This window comes from Protobothrops mucrosquamatus, unplaced genomic scaffold (genome assembly GCF_001527695.2).
Source record: "Protobothrops mucrosquamatus isolate PMUCROS unplaced genomic scaffold, P.Mucros_1.0 scaffold60, whole genome shotgun sequence".
NCBI classification, from domain to species: domain Eukaryota; kingdom Metazoa; phylum Chordata; class Lepidosauria; order Squamata; family Viperidae; genus Protobothrops; species Protobothrops mucrosquamatus.
The window spans coordinates 283625-304884 of record NW_015386439.1 but is presented as its reverse complement, the minus strand read 5'-3'; the positions used below and the strand labels follow the sequence as shown (position 1 = coordinate 304884).

At 57.8% G+C, this 21260-nt stretch overlaps 2 protein-coding genes across 2 annotated transcripts in view; one reads left to right on the top strand and one right to left on the bottom strand.

Moving 5' to 3' along the window:
* Positions 1-1079: 1079 nt before the first annotated feature.
* Positions 1080-7751, bottom strand: DNAJA3 (DnaJ heat shock protein family (Hsp40) member A3). The gene is made up of 11 exons (XM_015811955.2): positions 7574-7751; positions 7230-7366; positions 6611-6694; positions 6307-6513; positions 5331-5483; positions 4321-4468; positions 4032-4096; positions 3808-3936; positions 3262-3377; positions 3002-3099; positions 1080-1366 (listed from the first exon to the last, which is right to left on the bottom strand). Exons 1-11 carry the CDS (start codon positions 7749-7751, stop codon positions 1344-1346), a joined length of 1338 nt encoding a protein of 445 aa, XP_015667441.1. The 3' UTR covers positions 1080-1343.
* A 1411-nt stretch (positions 7752-9162) lies between these two features.
* The window catches only part of LOC107283977 (coronin-7), a 28743-nt gene continuing 16645 nt past the window's right edge, over positions 9163-21260 (top strand). The window contains exons 1-9 of the mRNA XM_015811969.2: positions 9163-9222; positions 10558-10651; positions 11182-11256; positions 12807-12877; positions 13126-13309; positions 14603-14679; positions 15363-15413; positions 17618-17704; positions 17877-17959. Of these exons, the coding sequence (XP_015667455.2) occupies positions 9163-9222; positions 10558-10651; positions 11182-11256; positions 12807-12877; positions 13126-13309; positions 14603-14679; positions 15363-15413; positions 17618-17704; positions 17877-17959 (782 nt within the window). The remainder of the gene's footprint in view (positions 9223-10557; positions 10652-11181; positions 11257-12806; positions 12878-13125; positions 13310-14602; positions 14680-15362; positions 15414-17617; positions 17705-17876; positions 17960-21260) is intronic.

The following is a 21260-nucleotide window of genomic DNA, read 5'->3' as shown; positions in this document are numbered from 1 at the left end:
CCGGGAAGCGCCGCGGCCGAACAACGGGCCCGGGGGCCGGGGAAGCCGCCTCGGGCCCGCAGGTGCAGCGCAGGACGGCCCTGATCCTCGGGGCGCCCGCGAGAGACGGGCTGCTCCCCGTTGGCCGAGGAGCCGCGCGGGGCCAGGGGGTCTCGCCCAGCCCTCCCGGCGCCCCCGCCAGGCCCGGAGGCCGCGCGGATCCAGGTGGGTCGCCCGCCTCGCGGATGGGAGAAGGCCGCAGCGGGCCGGCGTCCCTCGCGCGCCCGCCGGTTACCTGCCAGTCGCCGCCGCTCCTGCCGCGGCTCTTCCGGCCAGGACGCGCGGCTCCCGGCTGGCTCCGCCCCCCTCTGTCGCGCGCACAAAGCGCGCTGAATATGCATGAGCCGCGCGCGGGGAGGCGTCACAGCGCCCCCTGCAGGGCAGGCTCGTCTCCTTCGGCGCTGCGTCCTCGGGCGGCGGCCTTTTCCCGGGTCTGCGCAACCCGCCGGCCGCAGCCGCCCCGTTTGCGCCCCGCAAGCAGAGAACGGAGCCTTGGACGGCGCCGGCCGGGACAGAGCAGAAGCAGCCAACTCCCTGGCCGGTTGCGTGGCTGCCCCCGCCGGCAAGCGCCTTCCCTCCAAACTGGCCCGCGTTGCAAGGCAGAAGCAGGCCGGTCCCTCGGGTAATCTTTGCCGGGCAAGGCCATGGTTACACGGAGGCTCCTGCAAGCCCCCCCGAGCGGCTGCTGGGGAGGATGGGCCAGTCGCCCTTCCTGGGCTCCCCTGGAGGTTGCCAGCTGCTCCTGCCTTCTTAGCAGCCTTCTGTTCCCACTGGCGGGGGGGGGGCAAAAAGTGCGCCCTGTTGCTTATTTTTCTGCTTTTTAGCAACTCTTTTCTCCGGCGGGGATAAAGCATAATGCAAGCGGAATCAGCGTGATCTCTTACGTTGCCCTTATCTCCAAGAGACTCCTTCTGCCCAGTCCGTGGCTGAGACTATTCTGGAGCAAAGCAGCATGGCCTCATTGCCTGAGAGAGTGTGAGGCCAAGTGTGACCTTGGGAGCTCTCTGGGGAATTTGTTCAAACCTCAGGATGAGACTCTGTACTCAGCACAAGGTACACTTTATTTTTGCTCCTCAACCTCCCCCCCCCCCAAGCAGTCAGCTCCATTCAGAGAGAAACAAGTCCAGGAAGGCCAACAACCTTCCACAACTCCCCCAGTTGACAACACTGCAATCTGACATCTAGAGGAGAGGCCTCCTGCCTTCAATGGAGCCATCAACGTGTCAATGCACCTTCAACGTGTGTCCATCTTCGGTTCCAAAGAAGCCAGCATCACGCCTTCCAGACTGCTACTGCTCCATCATCTAGTTTCCAGTGGAACGTTTACCTAGGGCCAAAAGAAAGACATCTGTGACCTTCACAAAGACTGTGGACAGATCTAGATCTCTCAATAGCCAAGCCAGGACTCCGGTGCCCCCAGCCTCAACAGTCACTTTTAAGGCTCCAGATCTGCTGCAAAGTTTTAGGGAGGCTCACAGATGCAAGAACTGAGGAATGTTTAACTAAATACAAGCTCTTCTGCAATGATACCTGGAGTCTTTGGTATAATACCAAGGGATGAAAACTGCAGCTACTAATGCCCGCTCCTCTGGTCCTTATTATTTGTTTTTCTGTGCAGCTGCTGCCTTATGAATGCTGGGAGCCCCTGGGAGTAAGGTGAAGCAGCTTGGGGGGGGGGTGCAAGAAAAGACCCAGAGGCAACAGGGTTTCTGTCCACAGAAGTCCAGCCACCAGCAAGGAGTACGTCAGCTTCATCCTCCCTCCCTCCCTCCCTCCCTCCCTCCCCTGTTTCTGCAAACAGCGAACACAGAGACCTGTGCATGGAAAGATCACAAGAGGCTTCCTACCTCTGGTGCAGTTAATCAGAAGCTAAACATTTTCTTAAGTTTAGCTAGGAATCCCTCTGTGCCGTCCCCTGCCTCAGGCCTCTCCTCGCCTGCCCCTGATCTAGTCGTGCCCCTGCCACCTAGACACAAATAGCAGAGAGCTTGGTCAATACACGTTGTGAGAAGGATCCTTGCCCACCTAGGGCAATTTCCCAGCCTCAGGAGCGGCCGGGGGGGGGGGGGATGAAGCTGAGAAGTTCCCCCTTTCTCAGGCCATCTTTGCCCAGGACCTGAGGAGAGTTCAGATGACAGGGAAATGGGACAAGCTCTTTTCACCTAAACTTGTCTTTGGCGGAACATGCCTGTAGCACTTTCTGGGCTCTCCCCTTTCTCCTAGATTGCTCCTGTTGTGCTATGTATGTTTAATGACACTCCCTGCACACAGCAACTATTTTGGCTGTCTTCTCACTACAGCTTTATTTCGGTCACTTATCATTTAGCCTCCCTATTCGTTCACCGATTGCGAAACTATGAGTACTTCATCTCAACACGAGGTACGCATTCTAGCACATGTCAATGTCATAGAGAACATCCTTATATTAAAGCAAAGCACCCCCCTCTCCCTTGTAGACTTGCTAAAGTGCTCTGAATGTCTTGGGGAGCAAACAACTCGAGCCCTGAATCGGTGGAAAGACAAGAATGCTCATGAAATGGAAGTCAACCAATTGCATCTTGAAGGTCACTACAGGGCAGGGAAAGCACTACAGGAAGGCCAAAAACTGCTCTCAGTTGGGGGATTTGTTCCCTCTGCTAAGCCATCAGCCGGCCATGCTGCCAACTCGTCTACTGCACTAATTCAGCTTCAGAAGTCAGTAAAGTTCAGTGCATTGTGGAAGCCCAGAAAATTGAGCAAAGCACAGTGGGTAACCCCATTAGGCAAACACACGTAATAGTAGCCTTTTCTTGCCTAAGGAAAAATGGTGACACCGTCTGAGTAGAAGTTTGTAATTCCACTGTGGTCGACATCATTCAAGGCCATAGTTTACACCACCAAACAGAGCTAGCAGCTCAACTATAACCAAAGACAACCTGCCAGCCCCGAAGTGCAGCCAAGATCTGACAGCTCCACAGCTCACCAGTGGTTGTGCTGGCGATGCCATTCACAGTCCCTTCTACGTCAGTTTCATCTTCTGCATAGCTCAGCATCAAGGCTCGCTGGCGATCAGTCAGCCTCCTGCAAGAGGGCAGAAAGAAGGTGCAATAAAGCAGGTCAACGGAGGGCTCTGGAGGAAAGCCAGGCTCTCTTCTCTGGGCACAGAGATCTTGCAAAAGCAACAGGCTGACCCTTCTACCTCTTCTACCCTGTGCCTCCAAAATGCCCAGCCTTCTCACTTACTTGGGAACTTTGACCTTGATATGAATGTAGTGGTCTCCATAACCGTAGCTGTTCACCCTGGGAATCCCCTTCCCACTCATCCGAATCCTCTGGTCAGCCTGGATGCCAGGGGGGATCTAAGAAAGCACAGAAAAAAGATTAAAGCTTTTCAGATGTTTTTCACTCAATGCTTGTGAATTCTTATGTGTCTCATAAATGTGAGAACCAGCCGCCGTTACCAATGCACTCATGGGAGTGAATGTTCTAAGAGGGCGTGGCTGATTTCATAACCTGGGCTGTACACAGAACATCACAAAAAATGCCCATTTTCTCCTGAAGCAAAATGAGGGCAAGTGAAAATACCAGCGGAGCAGCAAATGACCACAGCTGCTGCAGAACAGAAGCGCCAATCTGTTCCTTTCCATGCAAAACCACAGAGCCCTTCCATAGGAAAGACACATGGTTTTGTTTGCAAAAGGGTAACATCCCCTTCATGTTTTCATGGGTCTGTAATCTCAGAACAGATGAGCCGTTTCACTTGTTCTGCACATGTGCCGAGGGACGTACCATAACGTTGATCGTCTCATACAGGCCGGGCGACCTCGCTGTCCCTCCAAGAACAGCTTGTGCTATGGAGATGAAGACGTCAGAGTGGATATCAGCACCATCTCTCCGGAACACGGAGCTTTTTTGAACCTGGAACCAGGGATAGTTCAAGGACTCAGCAAGTGCAGGCGGCCAGCCAGTTTTAAGCATGACATGACATGGCAAAGCTGCAGGTCAGTACGCACCCTGAAGGTAATGAAAATTTCTTTCCTTCCAACAGGCATCCGAACGGTCTGCCCGTCCTCCACACCTAAAGCCAAATAAAGGCACTCAGGGTTACATTTTGCCCAGCACTTCACTTTCTTTTCCTCTCTCATGGCAACTCTGATTTGGAGACTGAAGACTTTAGGATCATGTTCTTACTGTTTGGAACTGCCCATCTCTGATTTCTGTAAGGACTGATCTCCACCCCTGCTGTTTCACTTCAGAACAGCAGCCGTTATTCTGCCCTAGGAGCACTAGGTACATACATACCTGCTGGGACCGGGACCATCACTGTCTTCTTCTGCTTGGTTTGGCCAGAGCCACGACAAATCACACATGGGTTAGTTACAACTGAGCCTCGCCCACCGCATCGCCGACATGTCGAACGCATAACAAAGGGGCCGGTGTTTATCGTCTCCTATCCAAAAGACACAAGGAAAAGTGAAATGTCAGGAAATTTCACTTCTGTGTTGTAATGGCTTCCCCTGACACATGCTCAGATGACCAGGAGCTCCGCTAAAGTCTCCAAGTAGGGAGTGAAAGGGCCGGGGGGGAGGCCAGGAACCTTCTGCATCAGGGGAACAACCGGATGAGTGTCTGGCTGAAGAAGGGAGAGCTGCATTTGGAGGGCTCAGGGACTCAAGTCAGAAGTGTGGGGTGGAGAAGGAATGCAACTGACTCCTCTGCTGGATCCCTGAGCACGCAGGGATCAACGGAGGTTGGGGAGGCTACTTGCGAGGAAGCAGCCTCGCCCTTCCTAATGGCTATACTGGCTGGCAGCTACTTAGCCCAGCATGTGGAGCAAAGCATTTCCTGCTGTGGGTGTGTTTTGTCTTCATGATTCCTGCTTCCAGACCTTGCCTTGACTCTGTGATTGGATTTTGCATCTCGGATTTCAGACTTGGACTTTGATTTCAATTATTATGCTCAGACTATGGACTTGTATTTGGACATCAGACCTGGTGTGCAGACTTACAGATTTGTTCTTTGCCCTCAGACTTGAGGTTGTTCGGGGCTTGGACTCTCTGGGTTTTATGTTTGTTTCTGTGTGAGGTGAGCCCCGGGGAATAATATTAGGGGCTTGTAAAGCCTTAATGAAGACTTCAAACCCCCATGGGGTGTGAGGAGATGTGTTGATTTTAACTGGACCCGGTCAGCGTATCATATCAAGCTCCATAACCATCTGAAGCAAGGAATTGGCTTTCTTCTTCTAAAGCGCTGAGATGCCCAGTTGTTCCCTGCACCAAAGCTTGCTCACACCTGCCCTGTCCTGCACTTACTGTGCCAGTCCCATTGCAGTAGGAGCAATGCACTACTCTGGTGCCCGGTTCATGCCCTCTGCCCTCACAGCGCTGGCAGGTGTCACTGATCTGCACCACGATCTCCTTGTTGACGCCCTTTGCCGCCTGGCTGAAGGTCAGATCCATAATGTACTACAGAGGAGAAGAAAATCCAGAGCTGGGGGCTCCCTGTTCCAAGCAACATTTTGCATACCATATAGAACAAAAGGGAGCATAGAAACCCATCAAGATTGAGAAAAAGCACTATGGCGCCTTTCAGAAAATTAATTCCATGCATGATCAGTGAGAGGGTCATTTGGTGCATAACTAAGGCACTGAGCTGGAAACTGGAGGATTGTAAATTGCAGTCCCGCATTAGGCACGAAAACAGCTGGTGACTTTCAGCCAGCCCTTCTTTCTCAGCCCTAGGAAGAAGGCAAGGGTAAACCCCTTCTGAAAATCTTGCCAAGAAAACTGCAGCGACTAGTCCAGGCAATCACCAGAAGTCAACACTTTTGGTATCAAAGCAAACCAACCAACCAAAACAGACCAACATAATACAAATCAAATTTGCTAATCAAAATGAACCAAAAATCAAATTTGTAATCTACTTCTTCACACTATTTTCTCTTGGAAGCCCATCTTTCTTAATAGATTTCTGTATTATTGTTTCCCCTTAAAATCTAAATATCAAAAAGGATAACTACTGAATTTGAATAAAAGCAATGAATTTGCCAATGAATTTGGGCAAAATCTCTTTGTTAAATGCACCTTGATTTCCCCCCCCCCTTAAACACAGCAAAACCTTCATTTGAGTAATCACTGAGGAGTGAATTTATCTGCTAATTCTGAATATCTGGTAGTTACTAAAGATCCATCATTTGCATCAGATTTCTTATGCAGATGTTAAAACAGGAGGAGCGAAAGCCCCAAGGGACTCTGCACACCAGTGGTCTGGGCTGCAATTCATCTTTACCTCCTGGGGCTGGTCAAAGATGGTGCTAAAGTCTCCAAAAGGGGACTGCGAGAACTCCCCAAAGATCTTCCTGAACAGCTCCTCAGGGTCAATAGTTGGGCCAGTGTGCCTGTACTGCTGTCCGGAACCTGCTGAGCCAGAGCCAAAACCAAAGTCCGCTGTACCGTAAGTGTCATACTGTTTCCGCTTTACTTCATCTCCCAAGACCTGCCAATGATACAAGAGCTCAGTCATCCAGGGGGCCACGTTGGTGGAGCCCCAGTTCCCAAGCCGTGGAGCGTAAAAGTGAGAGTAAGCATGCTACCTCATAGGCCTCAGCCAATTGAGAAAACTTCTCCTTTGCTTTGGGGTCATCCTTATTAGTGTCAGGATGATACTTCTTGGCAAGCTAAGCAAAGAAACAAAAATACAAAAGTAAAAATCATAGACAAGAGATTGTCATTCCTGTGTTTGTGTATTGGGAATTCATGCAACAAATTTTTAAATCAGCTATATAAGGATTGGATTCTGAGACTCTGCTTTTAGTATAACTGTCAGAATGAAATGCTTAGAAATCAGTCTGGGAATGTTAGAATAATCCAATATTACAGAATGGATTCCCCAAGCAGTAGTCTAGTCTTATGATGACATCTCAGTCACAATGGGACGTTGCTGTTTATTTTACCAATCCCTTGCTTTTGAGTACATGGAGTGAACAGAAATATAAAGGAAAACAGATTTTAAGCAATTACTACCCCAAATGCATTGGGGCAGGATTGAGAAGGCGAATGACACAATGTCATTGCCAGTTCTAAAGTTGGAGAGGAAAAAGACTCCTATGCAAGCTGGCTAGGTGAGGGCATTACATGCGTGGCATCCAACCCAGCCAGTACTATTTGCCCCCTTATGGCAAGACCCCCGCATCCTCTGAGAAGCGGCCGTGCCTGGTAATAGGCCTTCTTGATCTCCTTCTGGCTGGCGCTGCGAGGCACTCCCAGAATCTGGTAATAATCCTCTTTGCTGCTGGTCGAGGAGCTGCTGTGAATCGAGGCCGCCCAGACGAGGGGAAGCGGTCGGATTCCTGCGTGAAGCGAAACAGAGGGTCAAGCCGCCTCCCGGCCTCGAGGGAAAGGCGGCGGAGGCGCAGAGACAGACAAGGATAATGGGCCGACCCCTCCGGAGGCCTCTCTCGAGGATCGAGCACCGCCCTGCCAGACCAGCAAGGGTGGGGGGGAGGCAGCGCTCTGCTCGTCCTCAGAGGCGCGCTTGTCGTTCCCGGGCCTCTTACCGAAGCGGTTTCCCATCCGCGGTGCCATGGCCACGCGAGAGGCGACGGGAGCCACGTTCCGCCAGCGGGCCAGACCCAACACCAGCGCCAGGCGCCGCGGCTCTCCGCCGCCCGTCCGGCAGCTCCCGGCAGCGGTTGCTGCCTCCGCCAGCCAGCGTGAGACGCAGCCGGCTGCCATCTTGGGTTGCTCAGTCGCAGTGCGCCTGCGCTCCTCAGCCCGGCGCGCCGGGAGCCCGAATGCGCAAGCGCACAGCCCCGTGGGTCGGGGAGGGCGCAGGCGACCTTTCTTAGAGGTTAACCCCGCCGACGCGAAGCTCGGTCTGCTCCCGGGTCTTAGCACCGCCCGTCCTCGGTCTTGGCGCGGGGATGGGACCAAGGGCGCGCATCCGTTGCGGCCGTCTGGATGTGGGTGTGCTCTGGACTCGGGCTCTGAGCCCCTGCCTGGCCCTCCCCGAGCAGGCATGGAAGTCCCGCGAAGCGGAACTGGGCTTAGCCGAGTGCGCCCGTGTCCGCGGGAGCCCGGAGCGAGACCATTTGTCGGCGTCCTTCAGAGGTGGAGCGCGGGGAAAACACCTTCGCCCGCAGCCCCCGGAGAAGGCTGGGTCGGCCGGTCCAAGCGGAGGGCATGCCCGAGACGGGCCGGACAGGTGGAAGCTTCTCTCCTTCGGGCCCTGCCGCCACGAGCCTCCCCGCCGGAGTGTGGAAAGTCCCGTTTCTCGAGCTCGATGCTAATAGTGAAAGGGAGGACGACGCTCTGACTGAGCTATAGTGGGGAAGGGGCACCATCGGAAGACCCGAAAAGCCGGCTGGGGACAGAGCCTGGCGGAGAAAATCTATTCCTGTGGCCGGCACGTAGAAAGCGGCGAAGAAGGGTTTTAGGGGGCCCCTCCTGGGCTCCAGGGCGCCCTTTCAGACGAAAGGGGGGAGACGCGGTCATTTAGCCAATGAGAAGCTGCCCTAGAGCCTTCGGGTCGCACGGGCATTGGTCTCTCCGGGGCCGAAGGGCCGCTGAAAGAGCCAATTAAAGAGTCCCCGAACCCAGCCACCAATCAGCTGAGAGCTGGTCTGGAGGGAAAACCGAATTAAATGGGGAGCGGCTGTGAAAAGCCGTCAGAGGGGGGGGGGGGGGGGGGGGAAGGAAGGAGAGGCGCGGGATGCCAGGTTCCTCAGGAGGTCTTGAAGTCTGGGGAGCGTTTGCGTTGCCCAGTTCGAAGCGCGGTCCCGCAAGAAGCCACTTGCGGCCGTGGCGCCTGAAGACGGGAGACCCCCTCGGGCTCTCACCGGGATGGTCCCCTGCCCGGCCAACTGCTCAAAGTACTGTGTCTGCCTGGTTTAACGGTCGTCGGCGCCGCCTGCGGGGAAGCGGGCTTCCTGTCCGTCCCCCGCAGCAAGGGAAGGGGCTCAGCTTTGGAGCGAAGGGTCCCGAGCGGCGTTGCTCGGCCTAAGGCGGGAAGAGCCTGTCGCGAGCGGCGGAGCTGCCTCCCCGCGGACGGCCCCTCCCCTCGGAGGATTCCGGGGCCGCTATGGGCGGGGCTTCCGCGGAATCGGATCCGAGGCTGGAGGGCGGCAGCGGCGGCAGCAGCGACAGCATGAGCCGGTTCAGGGTGTCCAGGTTCCGGCACGTCGAGGCCAAAGTGGCCCGCAAGGAGGTGGGTGGGCGGCAGCGCGAGTCGTGCTTACCGCCGGATCGTCTCCCCGGTGAACCGCCGCACCCACCTGCCGGGGCGCGGGCGGCAGCTCGAGCGGGAGCCCTGCCCTGCGTGGCTCGGGCTCCATCGGGAGGAAGCGACCGGCTCAGCCCTCGGCCTCTGCCAGCGACCCCCCGAAGAGGGAAGCCGGCGTTTCCCGAGGCGCCGCCCGACTGCAGAGCTGAGCAGCGCTCGCGTGGGCGCCTCCCTCCTGCCTAGTGAGCCGAGGCCCGGCGCCCTCCCGACCGGGTCTTGGCCCGGGGCAGTCGAGGCTCCCACGAGCCTCGGCCGAGCGAAGGGGAAGTTGTCGGGGCTGCGTCCGGGGAAATTGAGTCTGCTCAGAGGGCGAGCAAGGCGTCTGTAGAAGTGCTGCCTGCTAAAAGGGGCCGGCTTGCCTGGGGCGGCATCCCGGGTGCGAATTGGGCTGGGTTGGGGGTGCAACCCCCGGCTGTCCGGCAGGTGCCTTTCCGCCTTCGCTATAGCCAGGAATTGGAGCTGCCGGAAGTCGGAGGCCCAGCAGGAGCAGCAGCAGCGGGGAATGCGCCGAGCATCTCCTGGTTGCGAAGCCGGGATCCCATCGGGCCGTCGCTTGGGCCGCCCCTGGTTAGGGAGGACGGGTTGGGTCTCATCTCGCCGGCGGAAAAAGCTTCGGAAGAGCCTCTTTAAGCGGAGCCGCCTTTGCTGCTCAAACTTCCGGCTGGAGAGGAAATGCGAAAAACGCTATTTGTGCAACAATTCTGTTTTATTATTTGACAGGCGTTTTGTTCTGGGGGCCTGGCCATTTTCCCTTCCATGCCAGCCGGACCCTTCTCGGTCTCCCTGGGAAGCTGCTTCAGGGAAACACTGAGGGAGATGGTGGGCAAGGGGAGAGAGCTGAATTTGGCAGCCTTAGGCAGGGAAATAAAATCTCCGTCTCGGATGGGGGGAGTCAAAGAAAGAAAGAAGGGGGCAGCCACAGCTCATGATGGCATAAGAGGCCCATTGGCGCAGCTCTAGCCAGAGGGAGGACTCGGCAGTTGGACCCTTGAGTCCGGGGAAGCTGCTGCAGCTTGGCAAGGAGGCTTTCCTGGCTCCCTTTTTCTGGACAGTTTGGCCAACTCTGTCCCGAAGCGTCTTCTCCCTGTCCTTGGCTGTGCCCCGGTCAGCTCTGCTGCTTTAGGCCATTCCCACTGGCAAGGAAGCTGCCCTTTGCTCAGGCCAGATGTCCCCCACTGCCTCAACCTGCTTGTGGGACAATGTGGGTCTGTGGAGGCCTTTCCTCTCCCACCCCCCAGCTTGTACTCCTCTGCACAACAGGCCTGGATTGGAGACCTCCAAAGCAGCGGCCCTTCAGGGAACCCCCGCATCAAGGCCAACTCCCTCTGGATCGCATTCAGCACAGACCTGGCAGGTAAGAGGAGCACAGCCCAGCCTCGCTTTTGTGCTTGCACTTCGACCTGGCAAGGAGTTTGCGAAAATCCCCTGGGTGTGGCCCAGGGAATGTCTCTGCTGAGGGGGGAGAGGGGTGGACCCCCTCCGGCTGGCTCCAGTCTGGCTGCTCGGGAGGAGCTTTCTTCCCTCTAGCAGAGAACTTGCCTTCTGCCACTCCGCCCCCAGACTTGAAAAGTCAAACATCTCCTGTTGATTGGCACTCTGGAGGGGTAGAATTGGCAGAGGGGCCCATCAGGACTGGCCTGACTTGGGTGGGGCCAGGGAGGAAACCCTCCTCCCCAGCACTTGGTGCCTCCCTGCTGTGTACTGGGCACCTTGGGCCAGGTCTGGCCTGAAGCCAAGGTTTCCGAAACCGACACCCACTGATACCTGTCTGGGCAGCTCATGAGTGGAAGGCAAACCAGGGACAGATTTCCTTCTGCCCAGAAGGTGTGGTGCCTGGTGTCTGCCCAGGTGGCTGGCATCATGTTTTTTCCCCGCTTTTGCCAGGCGTGTTGGCTGCTGTGCCCCTGGAGAGCCCAAAGGGGATCAAGGCAGTTGTCTCTCATCTGCACTGCCATTCAGGTGAGCGAGAGACGCTGAGGGGAGGGGGGGGGGCTTTTAGGGACATGGGCTGGTCTCCTAGGTAGAGAATGGAAAAGCTTAGTGCTCGGGTGAGAAAAAGAGTACACAGAGAAAGAGAGAACCAGGCTATCCGCTTTCAGGTCTGTTGGCCAATTGCTTAAGAAAAGCTGCCGCTGTTGCAATTGCTCCCTTGCGCAGCTGCCCAAAGGAAGAGTGTCACACGGCTCTGGCCCCTCCCCCCCCAGCCTTGTCCTACTTCTGACAGACTCTGAGCCAGAGGCAATCCAGCCTCTGCTGCACGGGGTCTCCCTTGCTGGGCTTGCATGCAGATGGGAGTGGGAGTTTCACACTTAGCCTGACATGGGGGCATCGTAGAAGCAGAAGCCAGCCTGCCTGGGACTTTCTGAGTCATCCACATAGGGGGGTGGCCCCCTCCTTCTGCTACATGCTCAGCCAGAGGGCGTGTCAGGGGCATTGCACCCCCACCTCCAAGGGCCCAGGACTATAGGCTGCCAGCTGAGCGCCTGCGCTCTGGAAGCCATAATCTGGACAGAGGCTGTAATGCAAGAGCTGCACTCTGCCTGCCTGCCCCTGGTCCCTCGGAGGGATGAAACCCCTGGCTGTGAGCTGGCCTCAGAAACCTTGCTGGGCCAGCCCAAAGCCAGAAGCTGCTGCTCTCCTTTCTGGGGGAGGCACTTTGCACTGGTGGTGCTGCAGTCCAAAATCTCTGTCATCTGCAGCTTGAGGGGGGAAGCAGGAGAAGCCCCTGGATGGCTGTGCTCACTCTTGGAAATGAGAAAATGATGCATTGTGCCTAAGCCTCAAAGGGCTTAGCTACTTTGGCACACAGACCCACACCTGAAAGCAAAGGGGAGGGGGCTAAATCCTCCTGCAGATGGGAAATCCGGACAGGAAGGGGAGCTGCTGGACCATGGGTGCCTGGAGCGAGATGGGCAGGTGTGCAGATGGGCAGGGGACTCCAGAAATGGAAAATGGAAGGGTGAATCAAATAATAGCAGGATCAGACCTTCCTTCCTCCCTGCCGACCAATCCCCCCAGATAATGGCAATTTCATCCCACTGGGTGGAACAGGGTGGGTGATTTGGTGCCAAACTGAATGGCCACGGCTGGGAGAAGCTGTGCCCCTTTGCTTGGGTGAATAAAGAGCCCTCGGGAGGTTCCCCTCTTCAAGTCCAGCTGGCTCTGCGCTGCAGTGGAAAACCCGCTGACAGATGTGATGGCATCACATCTGCCACCTTTACAGAGGTCACAGGCCCCCTCGGTCTGGGCCTGAGCCCAGAAGTCCCAGCCAGGAACCAAGGGCAGGCTCTGCGATGACCCTTTGGCTGCAGAAGAGAAGAGAAAAGCAGTGACTATCACCCTCCAGTTCCAATCCTCCCTGTCCCGTCCTGTCCCCAGCATGCTGGTAGGCAGTTCCTCGGGGAGAAGCAATGCTCTGACTGAAAGTGGGCGCCCGGCCTTGAGCTGCCTGCTTCTGACAGGGAGGCGCCTGCTCTCTTGCGCTGCCCTTGCCTCTCCTCTCTCCCCAGATGTGGTGACAGACTTTGACTTCTCTCCCTTTGACCAGCAGCTGCTGGCCACTGGATCAGCGGACAAAGCTGTAAGTGCAGCCCCCATTGCCCAGCTTTCCCCCAAGGTCCCTCTCCCTGCAAGAGGGGCTGCTGTGAGAACTGGGATGGGTGCAGAGGGAGAGAGCGATGGCACCGTTAACTGAGAGCTTTGCCCCTCGCCCACAGCCCTGCCTGCCCCCGAGGGAGCCCTGCATCCTCTGAGTCTTGAGAGCGGATGCTGAGCTTCTCCTGGCCTCAAGTCACCAGCTGAGTGCTGCCAGTGGTCTCTTTCCTGCAGGTGAAAGTGTGGCGCCTCCTTGAGGCCGACCAGGACCTCTCCGCTTCCCCCCATGTGATGCTGGGGCCGCAGGGGAGCCAGGTGGAGGTGCTTCTTTTCCACCCCACAGCGGATGGTGTTCTGGCCAGTGCGGCTGGGAAGGCAGTGAAGATTTGGGATGTGGAGCAGCAGCAGATTCTTATTGGTACGATCCTAAGTGGGCTGGGAGATGCTGGGGATCCCGCCGGTTAGCCCCAGTGAAAGCGGAGCAGCCATTCCCAGGCCAGCCCCTCCTGCCCTGTGCTTTCAGTCATGCTGCCCAATTCTCTGCCAGTCTGGAGAGGTTCCCTTTGCCCATCCCAAGCAAGCACCAAAAGCTACCCCTGCATGCCTGGCCAGGCTCCCCCTGGGCTGTGGTCCTCCCAGGGAACCTGACCAATTTCTGTAGAAGCAGAGCTGAGATGGGGGCTGTGTCTTTGGACTCCCTTCCTGGAGGATTCACCAGGCCAGCCTCTTTGGCCACTGCCCACACAGGTAGAGGCTGGGGGAAGATGGCCAGAAAGAGAGGCGGCATGGGAGCCTCCAGTCGGGAAGAGGGGCCGGAGCAATGGCAGTAAGAGGAGAAGCCAGGCAGGCGCAAGGACCCCAGAGAGCCCGTTGCCTAGCAACTTTATGGGCCCTGCGGCGGCTTTCTGCCCAGGCGCCGCCACTCTGATTTCAGAAGGCGGAAGGAGACGGGGTATTTTCCGGGCCAAGGATAGGAAGGGCTTGTTTACCAAGGGTTGTGCTCCTCTTAGCAGCGGTAGGCTGGGGGTGGGGGCAACTTTGGAATTGCTCAGGCTGCTGCCTTGCAGAGAAGGCGTCTGGTGCACCTGGAGGGATCGCAGCCCTCCACATGTGCACCCTTGACCCGGTTCAGGGGCTCCTGCAGCAGCCCCCGCCCCAGGGAAGGGAGCCAGCATTGTGGGTTAAGTGGGAAGAAAGGGCAGCAGGCGGAAAAGATCCGAGTCAGAGGGAAACAACCCAGAAGGAGCTGAGCAGTACTTCAGACTGCTCAGTTGTCTCCATGCAAAGTGGGGTTCCCTTTTGCACATTGTGCAAGCCCAGTTGTGGCTTAGTCAGTAAATTAAGATTAATAATTGTGGCTTGGAGAGACCCAGGGTGGAGGGAAGGCCCTTCCCTGGAATGCAGCATCAGCCCCCCATCGTACCAGGGAAGCTACCTCTCAGCTGCTCTGCCACGGTAGGCAGTCCTCACTGGTCTGAGTTGGGGAGCCCCCCGACTCAACATCTGGGGGGTCCAAGCAGGTGCCTGGCGGGTCTCAGAGGGCAGCACCCAGAAATCAGGCAGGTAAACGGACAACTAGCCAGTTAACTTTCAAGCACAGCTATGGACGGATTCTGCCTCTCCTGCCCTGCTTTTGGGGGTCAAGAATGGTGGGAAATCTAAGCAGGTTGATGTGGCTGCGTCACCAGGCCTGTTTTGTTCTTCCCTCCAGAGCTGGAGCCTCACCTGAACCAGGTGCAGAATTTGGCCTGGAAGCCGGACGGATCGCTTCTGGGCACTTCTTGCCGGGTGAGTGCTGTGGGGAAGCAGAGGCTGAGGGCCCACAGGGTGTTCAGGGTCGTTTCAGAAGGGCCCCCTGCCAAATCAAGGAGCTGGCTCTTGAGTTTTTCAGTCTGCAGGTGGACACTAGGGGGCGATGTACTCCATGCCTTGGTGTTGGCGCCCTGGCGATGAGAGCCACGTGCCCTTGACTGTCATCTAGTGGAGCCTCAGAGTGCTTCTTGTGCTGCATTCTCTTCCTCTTTACATGAGGGGGGGGCCCTGGGGGCGCCTGCTTGGAAAGGAACGTTCTTTCCCCATGCTTGCGTCTCTGAAGGAGCATGGTGTGTCCTTGGGGGCACCCCAGGCCCATCCCCATCCCAAACCAAGAAGGGGCAGGGTCTCAAGGAGAAAGTGCATCCCAGCCTTGTGGGGACCTGGCCTGGTAGGGGATGCTACGACAATCTGGGACACTTCCCGCCCCCCATGGGCAGGCCAGAACTGGACACTTCCTCAAAGCCAGGGCATCAGGAGGCACTTGCACAGCTGCCTGACCCCCCTCCTCTTTCCTACTGGCAGCAACATCAGGGATAAGCTCCCCTTCCCACATCTTCTGGCCTGGCTGAACATGCCCAGGGTTGGGAGGGGGTTCTGGGGTTGGCCCAGAGTGGAAGGATGAGCTGATGACCACTTGGGCTCCCTTTGCTCTGCAGGACAAAAGGCTGCACATCTTTGACCCACGGGCCAAGCCAGTGGCCTGCCAGGTAGAGTATCCTAAGGGTTGGGGGTGCCAAGGGTGGGAGGGCAGAGGGCCCACCTGGGACAAGCTCCACACAGCTGATGCCATCCAGGCCCACCTCATGCACAGAGACCCACCTGGTCATTCTCAGGAGGAGGAAGTGGGAAGGCTGGTCTGTGAAGCAGCTCCACGGATAAATGGGTGCCAAGGGGAACCCATGTCCTGGAGGTCTGGGCTCAGCTCCCGGGTTGCAAGAGGAAGGCGTGGGGGCTGCTTCCCAGAGCTGGGAATGGGACTGCTTGGAAATGGGAGCACACAAGCACCCCCTGAGGTCCAACTGGGGCCCCCTTTGTAGCCTTGCAGGCAGACTCTTCCTGATTCTGAATTCTCAAGGAGGCCGTGGGAAGCCAGGAATGAGCCAGCCTGCATTCAGGGACCCTATTTACAGCACCACTCTGCGCTGGACAGAGGAGCGTCAGAGACTCCCCTCCCGGTGCATCCTCACACACACACACAAACGCTGCACATCTGGGAAAGTGGCACAGGGGCAGAGAAGCCACAACAGAGGAGATGGCTGGAGCTCTGCTCTGCTCGGAGGTCATTGCTCCCCTCCACCCTCCTCCTGCATGCCCAGGGACCCTTCTGTGAGCAGGGCTGCTCTGGCAGGAGCCCCAGGGGAAGAAGGGGTCACTGGAGGCTCTGTAGCCAAGAGGCACGGGGGTGTCTTGAGCTTTGGGCTTCAGGCTGCTGCGAGTTGAGAGGGAGGAGGCTCCCCTGAGTTGGCTAAGCAGCATGGGGGGGGGAGGGGGCTGAAGTCAGAGGAAGCTGTGGCCGACCAGAAGGCGTTGCTGGCCGGGAGTCACAAACCGCTGAGCTCCAGGCTAGCTGTGAGTCGAGCAGCCGATGATTTTCTTCAGGAGGCAGGTTGGAGGGGCTGCTCCCCCTCTCCCTACCGTGCTGACGTGGCTGCCTTCCTTTTGTCTGGAAGTTACCACTTCCCGCCTGTTTCCCCATGAAATGGAGGGACTTGCCTGCGTCATCTCTGCTGTCAGTCTCAGAGCTTTCCTGGGGGAGGGTTCAGTCAGTGCAGGAGAGCAGCGGGGGCGGAAGGGGGCAGAAACGGAGGGGGGGAAGGCTCTGCTTCTTCCAAGCAGCGGAATGTCTGCTTCCTCCCTCCTGCTTTGCTCCGTGGTTGAGGGCGGTGGGATAGATGGGGAGAGTCTGCCTGTCTGTTCTTCCTGGGTAGGAGGGTCTGACGTGGCTGTACTGGGCCATGGGCAGTGTGCCACCTTGACAGCAGCCTTTCGATCCTCCGAGAGGGCGTCTGGAGCCTCTGCCCCTGCCAGCATGGCCTGCGTGAAAGGTCTGGTCTAGGGCTAGGTCCTGGGTCTGCCCCCAGCAAATGAGGGTGGCACCTTTCCTCCACTAGCTTTAGCCAGGAAGGACAGGGGCTGGAAAGGAGGGAGTTGGAGGGCACAGCTGGGCTGGTGGCCCCAAAGGACAGATTGTGATCCCTGCAGCTGGGAGAGAAGAGGCTGCCCTTTTCAAGCATTGGCACCCCAAAGGGCTCTGCTCAGATCAGCAGTGGCCGCCTGGGCCTTCCTCCGCCTAGACAGGGCCCCCAAAATGCTGCTCTTGCCTCCTGCGTGCAGTTTGTCCCCAAACCTCAACCTCCCAGCTGTCAGCAGAGCACCCCACAAATCTCCTATGGGCTCGAAAGCAGGTGCTCCCCCCCCCCCGAGTGCATCGCAGTCCTTAATCTGGGCAGAACCTGACCGACCCTCCAACCATCTGAGGCCAAGGTCCTCTTTATGTCCCCCAGTGGGCTGTGCAGATGAAGGGTGTTCCCTGCAGCCCTCTGGCCACGCAACGTCTTTGGGCTGGGAACATCAGACCAAGGTCACCTCAGCAACTAAGAGTTGCAGCTGACCACTAAGGAGGCACCCCCATGCCCACTTCCTTTCACACAAATTCTGCCCAAGATCCAGCAGTCTGGAAGAGCCACAATGCAATGCCAGCCCAAGGAGTCAGGAGCCTTTGGGGGCACTGCCCCAGACTGGTGCCCTCCCTGAGTTCAGACTGGTTGGAGGCACCAATTTGAAGGGACTCACTTGGGGGGATGTCCCATCCCAAGGGTCTCCTCTGCCTCTCCCAGTTGGGGGTGGTGTCACCTTCCTAGTAGGAATCTGGAAGGTAGCCGCCCCCCAGCCCTTCATCTTCTCCCCCCAGACTGTCCTGGCGCACACGGGCGGCAAGGAGGCCCGGCTGCTCTGGGTGAACGCAGAAGGCTTCTTCCTCTCCGTGGGCTCCAACCAGGTGGGGATTCTCTCTGCCTCTGCTGGGGGGCTTGGGTGGGGGTGTGGCAAATCCTTTCCGGCAGGCTGGGAGCCCTTGCTCTGCACCCTCCTGAGAGGACGTCTCCCCACCCCATCCTGCAAGGGTTCTGGGGTCCCTCTGAGGCAGCCCCTCAGCCTTGCCTCCCTTCCAGATGATGGAACGGGAAGTCTGCCTCTGGGACAGCCGCAGGTTGAGCAGCTCCCTGGCCTCTGTCACGCTGGACGCCTCTCCCAGGTAAGGGGGCGCGGCAACTCCCAGCATTAGGGGTGCAGAAGCCAAAAGGGGGGAGAGAGGCAGGGATGGGTCAGGCAGGCGTTCAGCTGGACTGGCCCAGAGGCCGCTGGGCACAGTGGAAGGCCCCAGGGCTGGGGGAGGAGGGTGCAGGGGGGTCTCACTTCAAGCAGCTGGCTAGAGTTGGAATATGGACTTTGCAACCGCCATTCCCCAAATAATCCCTTCTGGCCACCTTCTGGATACTTCCAGCTCACCAGGGTCAACTTTTGCCTTTCCCCAGACCTTCGGGGTCTCCACGGGGCTTTATCAGGGCGCATCAGTCCCTCCTGGGGCTTCAATCCCTCCTGGGGCGGCCTTCTGGGCTGGGCTGAGATCCTTCTAACGACTCGGGCGGGGGAGGCACCGCTTAAGCTCTGACCTCCTTGGACCGTCCAAGGAGCCGGCTTCAAGCATGAAGGAAGGGAAGGGCTTCTTTTGGCTACCACCAGTAACTCTGCAAAAAATGTGTGGTGCTGCCACTGTGGCAGGTTTTGCAAGGCTGCCGTCCTGTTGCCATCGAACTGATAACCGAGGGATACCAGGGGCTGATTCTGACAATGGCAGGCGAGGGGCGGCTGTGTGTGGGAAGAAAGCAGCAATGGGGCTGTTTCTGGAAGGCTACTGAGCTGGGGAGCTGTGCGCCTCCCTTCCTGACCCCTCTGGAAACGGATGGATGGTTGGGCCAGGCTTCTCTTCTTCTGTCCTCCCCCCCCCCCAAGTGGGGAATTGAGCTGGGCCTGCTTTTTTGGCAACTTCTTTGCTGCTTGGCTGCAGAGAGGAGTTGACTGCTGCTCTCCGGCCAAGGACAACCAGCGGCAGGGAGCTACCCCTCTTCTGCCCACCAAGTCTCTCTGTGGCAGGGGCTGCTGGGTCCTCAGCCCTTCAGCGCCAGCTCCCTGCTGTCCAGTTCCCAGGGCAACTCTGGGAATGGAGGAAGCTTCAGAGAAGGGCATATTAGCTCTGCAGGGGGCACTGGGGGAAGCAGGCCCGGTTGCTCAGGAGACCTGGGAACTCAGTGCAGGTTGTGCCAGGAAGGGCTGCTGGGCATGTCAGAGCAGCCTCCCTTTGCCACACTGAAGCATGGGGCCTTGCTCCATCCCTGGCTCCCCTCTGCCTGCCCTGCCCCCTGGATTTTGCAGAACTTCTCCAGGTCAGCTTGCTTGGGGGCAGCCGGCCTGTGGTCTCTGGGGCCTCCAGAGGCCCTTCTGGGTTTCCAGGCAAAAAAGCCTGCCTGCCAGGCTGCCCAACTAGCCTGGTGGAGCTGCTCCCACCCACCAGCTGATGCCCCCGTCTTTCCTTCAAGGTGACGAGAATGGGCTGCTTTCTGGCAGCATTAGAGGTGGGTGGACAAACTCCAGGGCTGGGGTGATGGGCTAGAGCCAACCCCCCCCCTCCCCGGCTGCCTCATCTCATAGATCTGGCCCTGGCTGGGGAGGCTAAACTGGAGCTGAGCCTCACCTGATTGGGGGCTGCAGTTGGCAACCCCTCTAGGAAGCTCATCACCAACATGGACTGTCTGAGCAGGCCCTGTGCCCCGGCCATCCAAGAGGGTCTCTCCACCCACTTCCCTCCTCGTATCTGAGTCACCTCAAGGAATGAGCAGCTGGCACCCCCTTCGGCCAGGCCTGGTCCCATGGCTACAGCTGGCAATGTTTCCAGGGAGCACTTTGGAAGGGTGTTTTTACCCCCTCCCCCAGCAGGGGCACTGAGGGGCTGGCAGAAGCCTCTGCTGCCAAGCCCTACAGCGGGGAGGGGCTCTGCCCGGCTCCTTGGAGGCCGCAGAGTCAGCCCTTTTCCCTCCCTGGGTGACTCAAGCGGCTGGCGGGCCAAGCCCAGAGGAGCTGGCCAGGACCCCTGGGTGGGACTGGCTTGGCTTGGCCATAGGGCTGCTGCCTGCCTCCCCCCCTCCTCATTTCTCCTCTCGGCTGCGGTTGGAAAATCCACGTGGCTCACAAGGAAAATATTTGCTCAGCAGCAGTTTTTGCAGGAATCCGAGATGTTAATTTGAACAGTCTGCTGAGGATGACAAAGGGCCCATTCAGTGGGTCAGCTAGTCCCTGTGAGGAGCTTCCTCAGTGCCGCCCACCTTCTCCAGCTTCCCTGGGGGCCGACTCCTGGGGGCCCTCTGGCTTCCCTGACCCCCGAGGGCTGGCCAGCTGCTTACCGCCCCAGGGCAGTCCAGCTTTGGTGCACCCCCCCTTTTTTGAATTAGCTGCCCTCTGACACACCATTGCTGGCATGAGACTGGGTGCCTTGTCATGCCAACGAATGGATGGTTGAACTCTGGGAAAGCCTCGGTCAGTCGATCAGGCCTCTGACCTCTTCAGGACCCCTGCAGGGAGCTGCTTTGGAGCAGCAGGACCTCTTTGGCTCCATGGGGGGAGGTCTGCTTTCTATGGGCTCTAAGGGTCAGATCTGCATGGTGAGCAGACGGGCTTCAACTGCTCCCCTCCTCCAGAGGCTCTTTTGATCTGACCACCCAGCAGCGCCTGGAGAGAATCTGCCTGGAGTGCAGGGGAGGTGGTAGACTATGAGCCCGGTCACCCTGCACAGGCGCCCTAGGAGGGTCGCTTCTTGGGGGCCAAAGCAGGGGGCCCTTCAGAGGATAAAGGGAGGGGAATGTGGTTTTGGCTGTGCTGCTCACAGCCTGGGTTCCCCAGCACAAGAGCCGTTTATGAATGATTTATCAACTGAACCTAATTGTGTGCATTCATGCATCACCTAGAGCTCCAAACCAGCAACCATGATTTAGCTAGTTTGGGTCTGGTCGTTGGGCCAGACATTCAGCTTTCCCAAGTGCCGTGTCCCATCCCCGCCCTCGTCTCCTGCAGCCTTGAGGAAAGAGCTGTGTTGCAGCTCTGCCTGAATTAATGCGATCCACGCAGTGCCTGCCTGATCCAGTAGCCGCAGCGGCAGGCTTGGGAGGTGAGAGAAGCTGGCTGGACCAAAGGCCGGCCAGGCAGAGGCAGCTGTGTAAACACTACTCAGGCTTGGCCGGAGCAGAACTACGGCTGACACTGCCAAAGGGGGGACTGCCGGTACGAGGCCATAGCGGCCTTGCCGGGCTGGAGTTGGGGTGCGGTGAGGGGGCCTGCTTTAAGAGGTGGCTCCTCCTCCTCTAGGAGTGGGCATCCTCTGGAAATGGTAGGGCTGGCCCCCCGCCCTTGCCTGCTCCAGGGGCATTTTCACTGGTGCACGTCGGGCTGAAGGGCTTCAGCCAGGCCTGGAGCCAGTTGGCCCCCTCACTCTTGCTCTGTCTTGC

Coding starts and splice junctions, on each gene's coding strand:
- DNAJA3 (XM_015811955.2), bottom strand. CDS start 7,751: ATGGCAGCCGGCTGCGTCTCACGCTGGCTGGCGGAGGCAGCAACCGCT. Junction 4,469..5,330: donor ACTGCAATGGGACTGGCACA/GTAAGTGCAGGA, acceptor TCTTTTGGATAG/GAGACGATAAACACCGGCCC. Junction 1,367..3,001: donor CATCGCCAGCACAACCACTG/GTGAGCTGTGGA, acceptor TTTTGGCCCTAG/GTAAACGTTCCACTGGAAAC.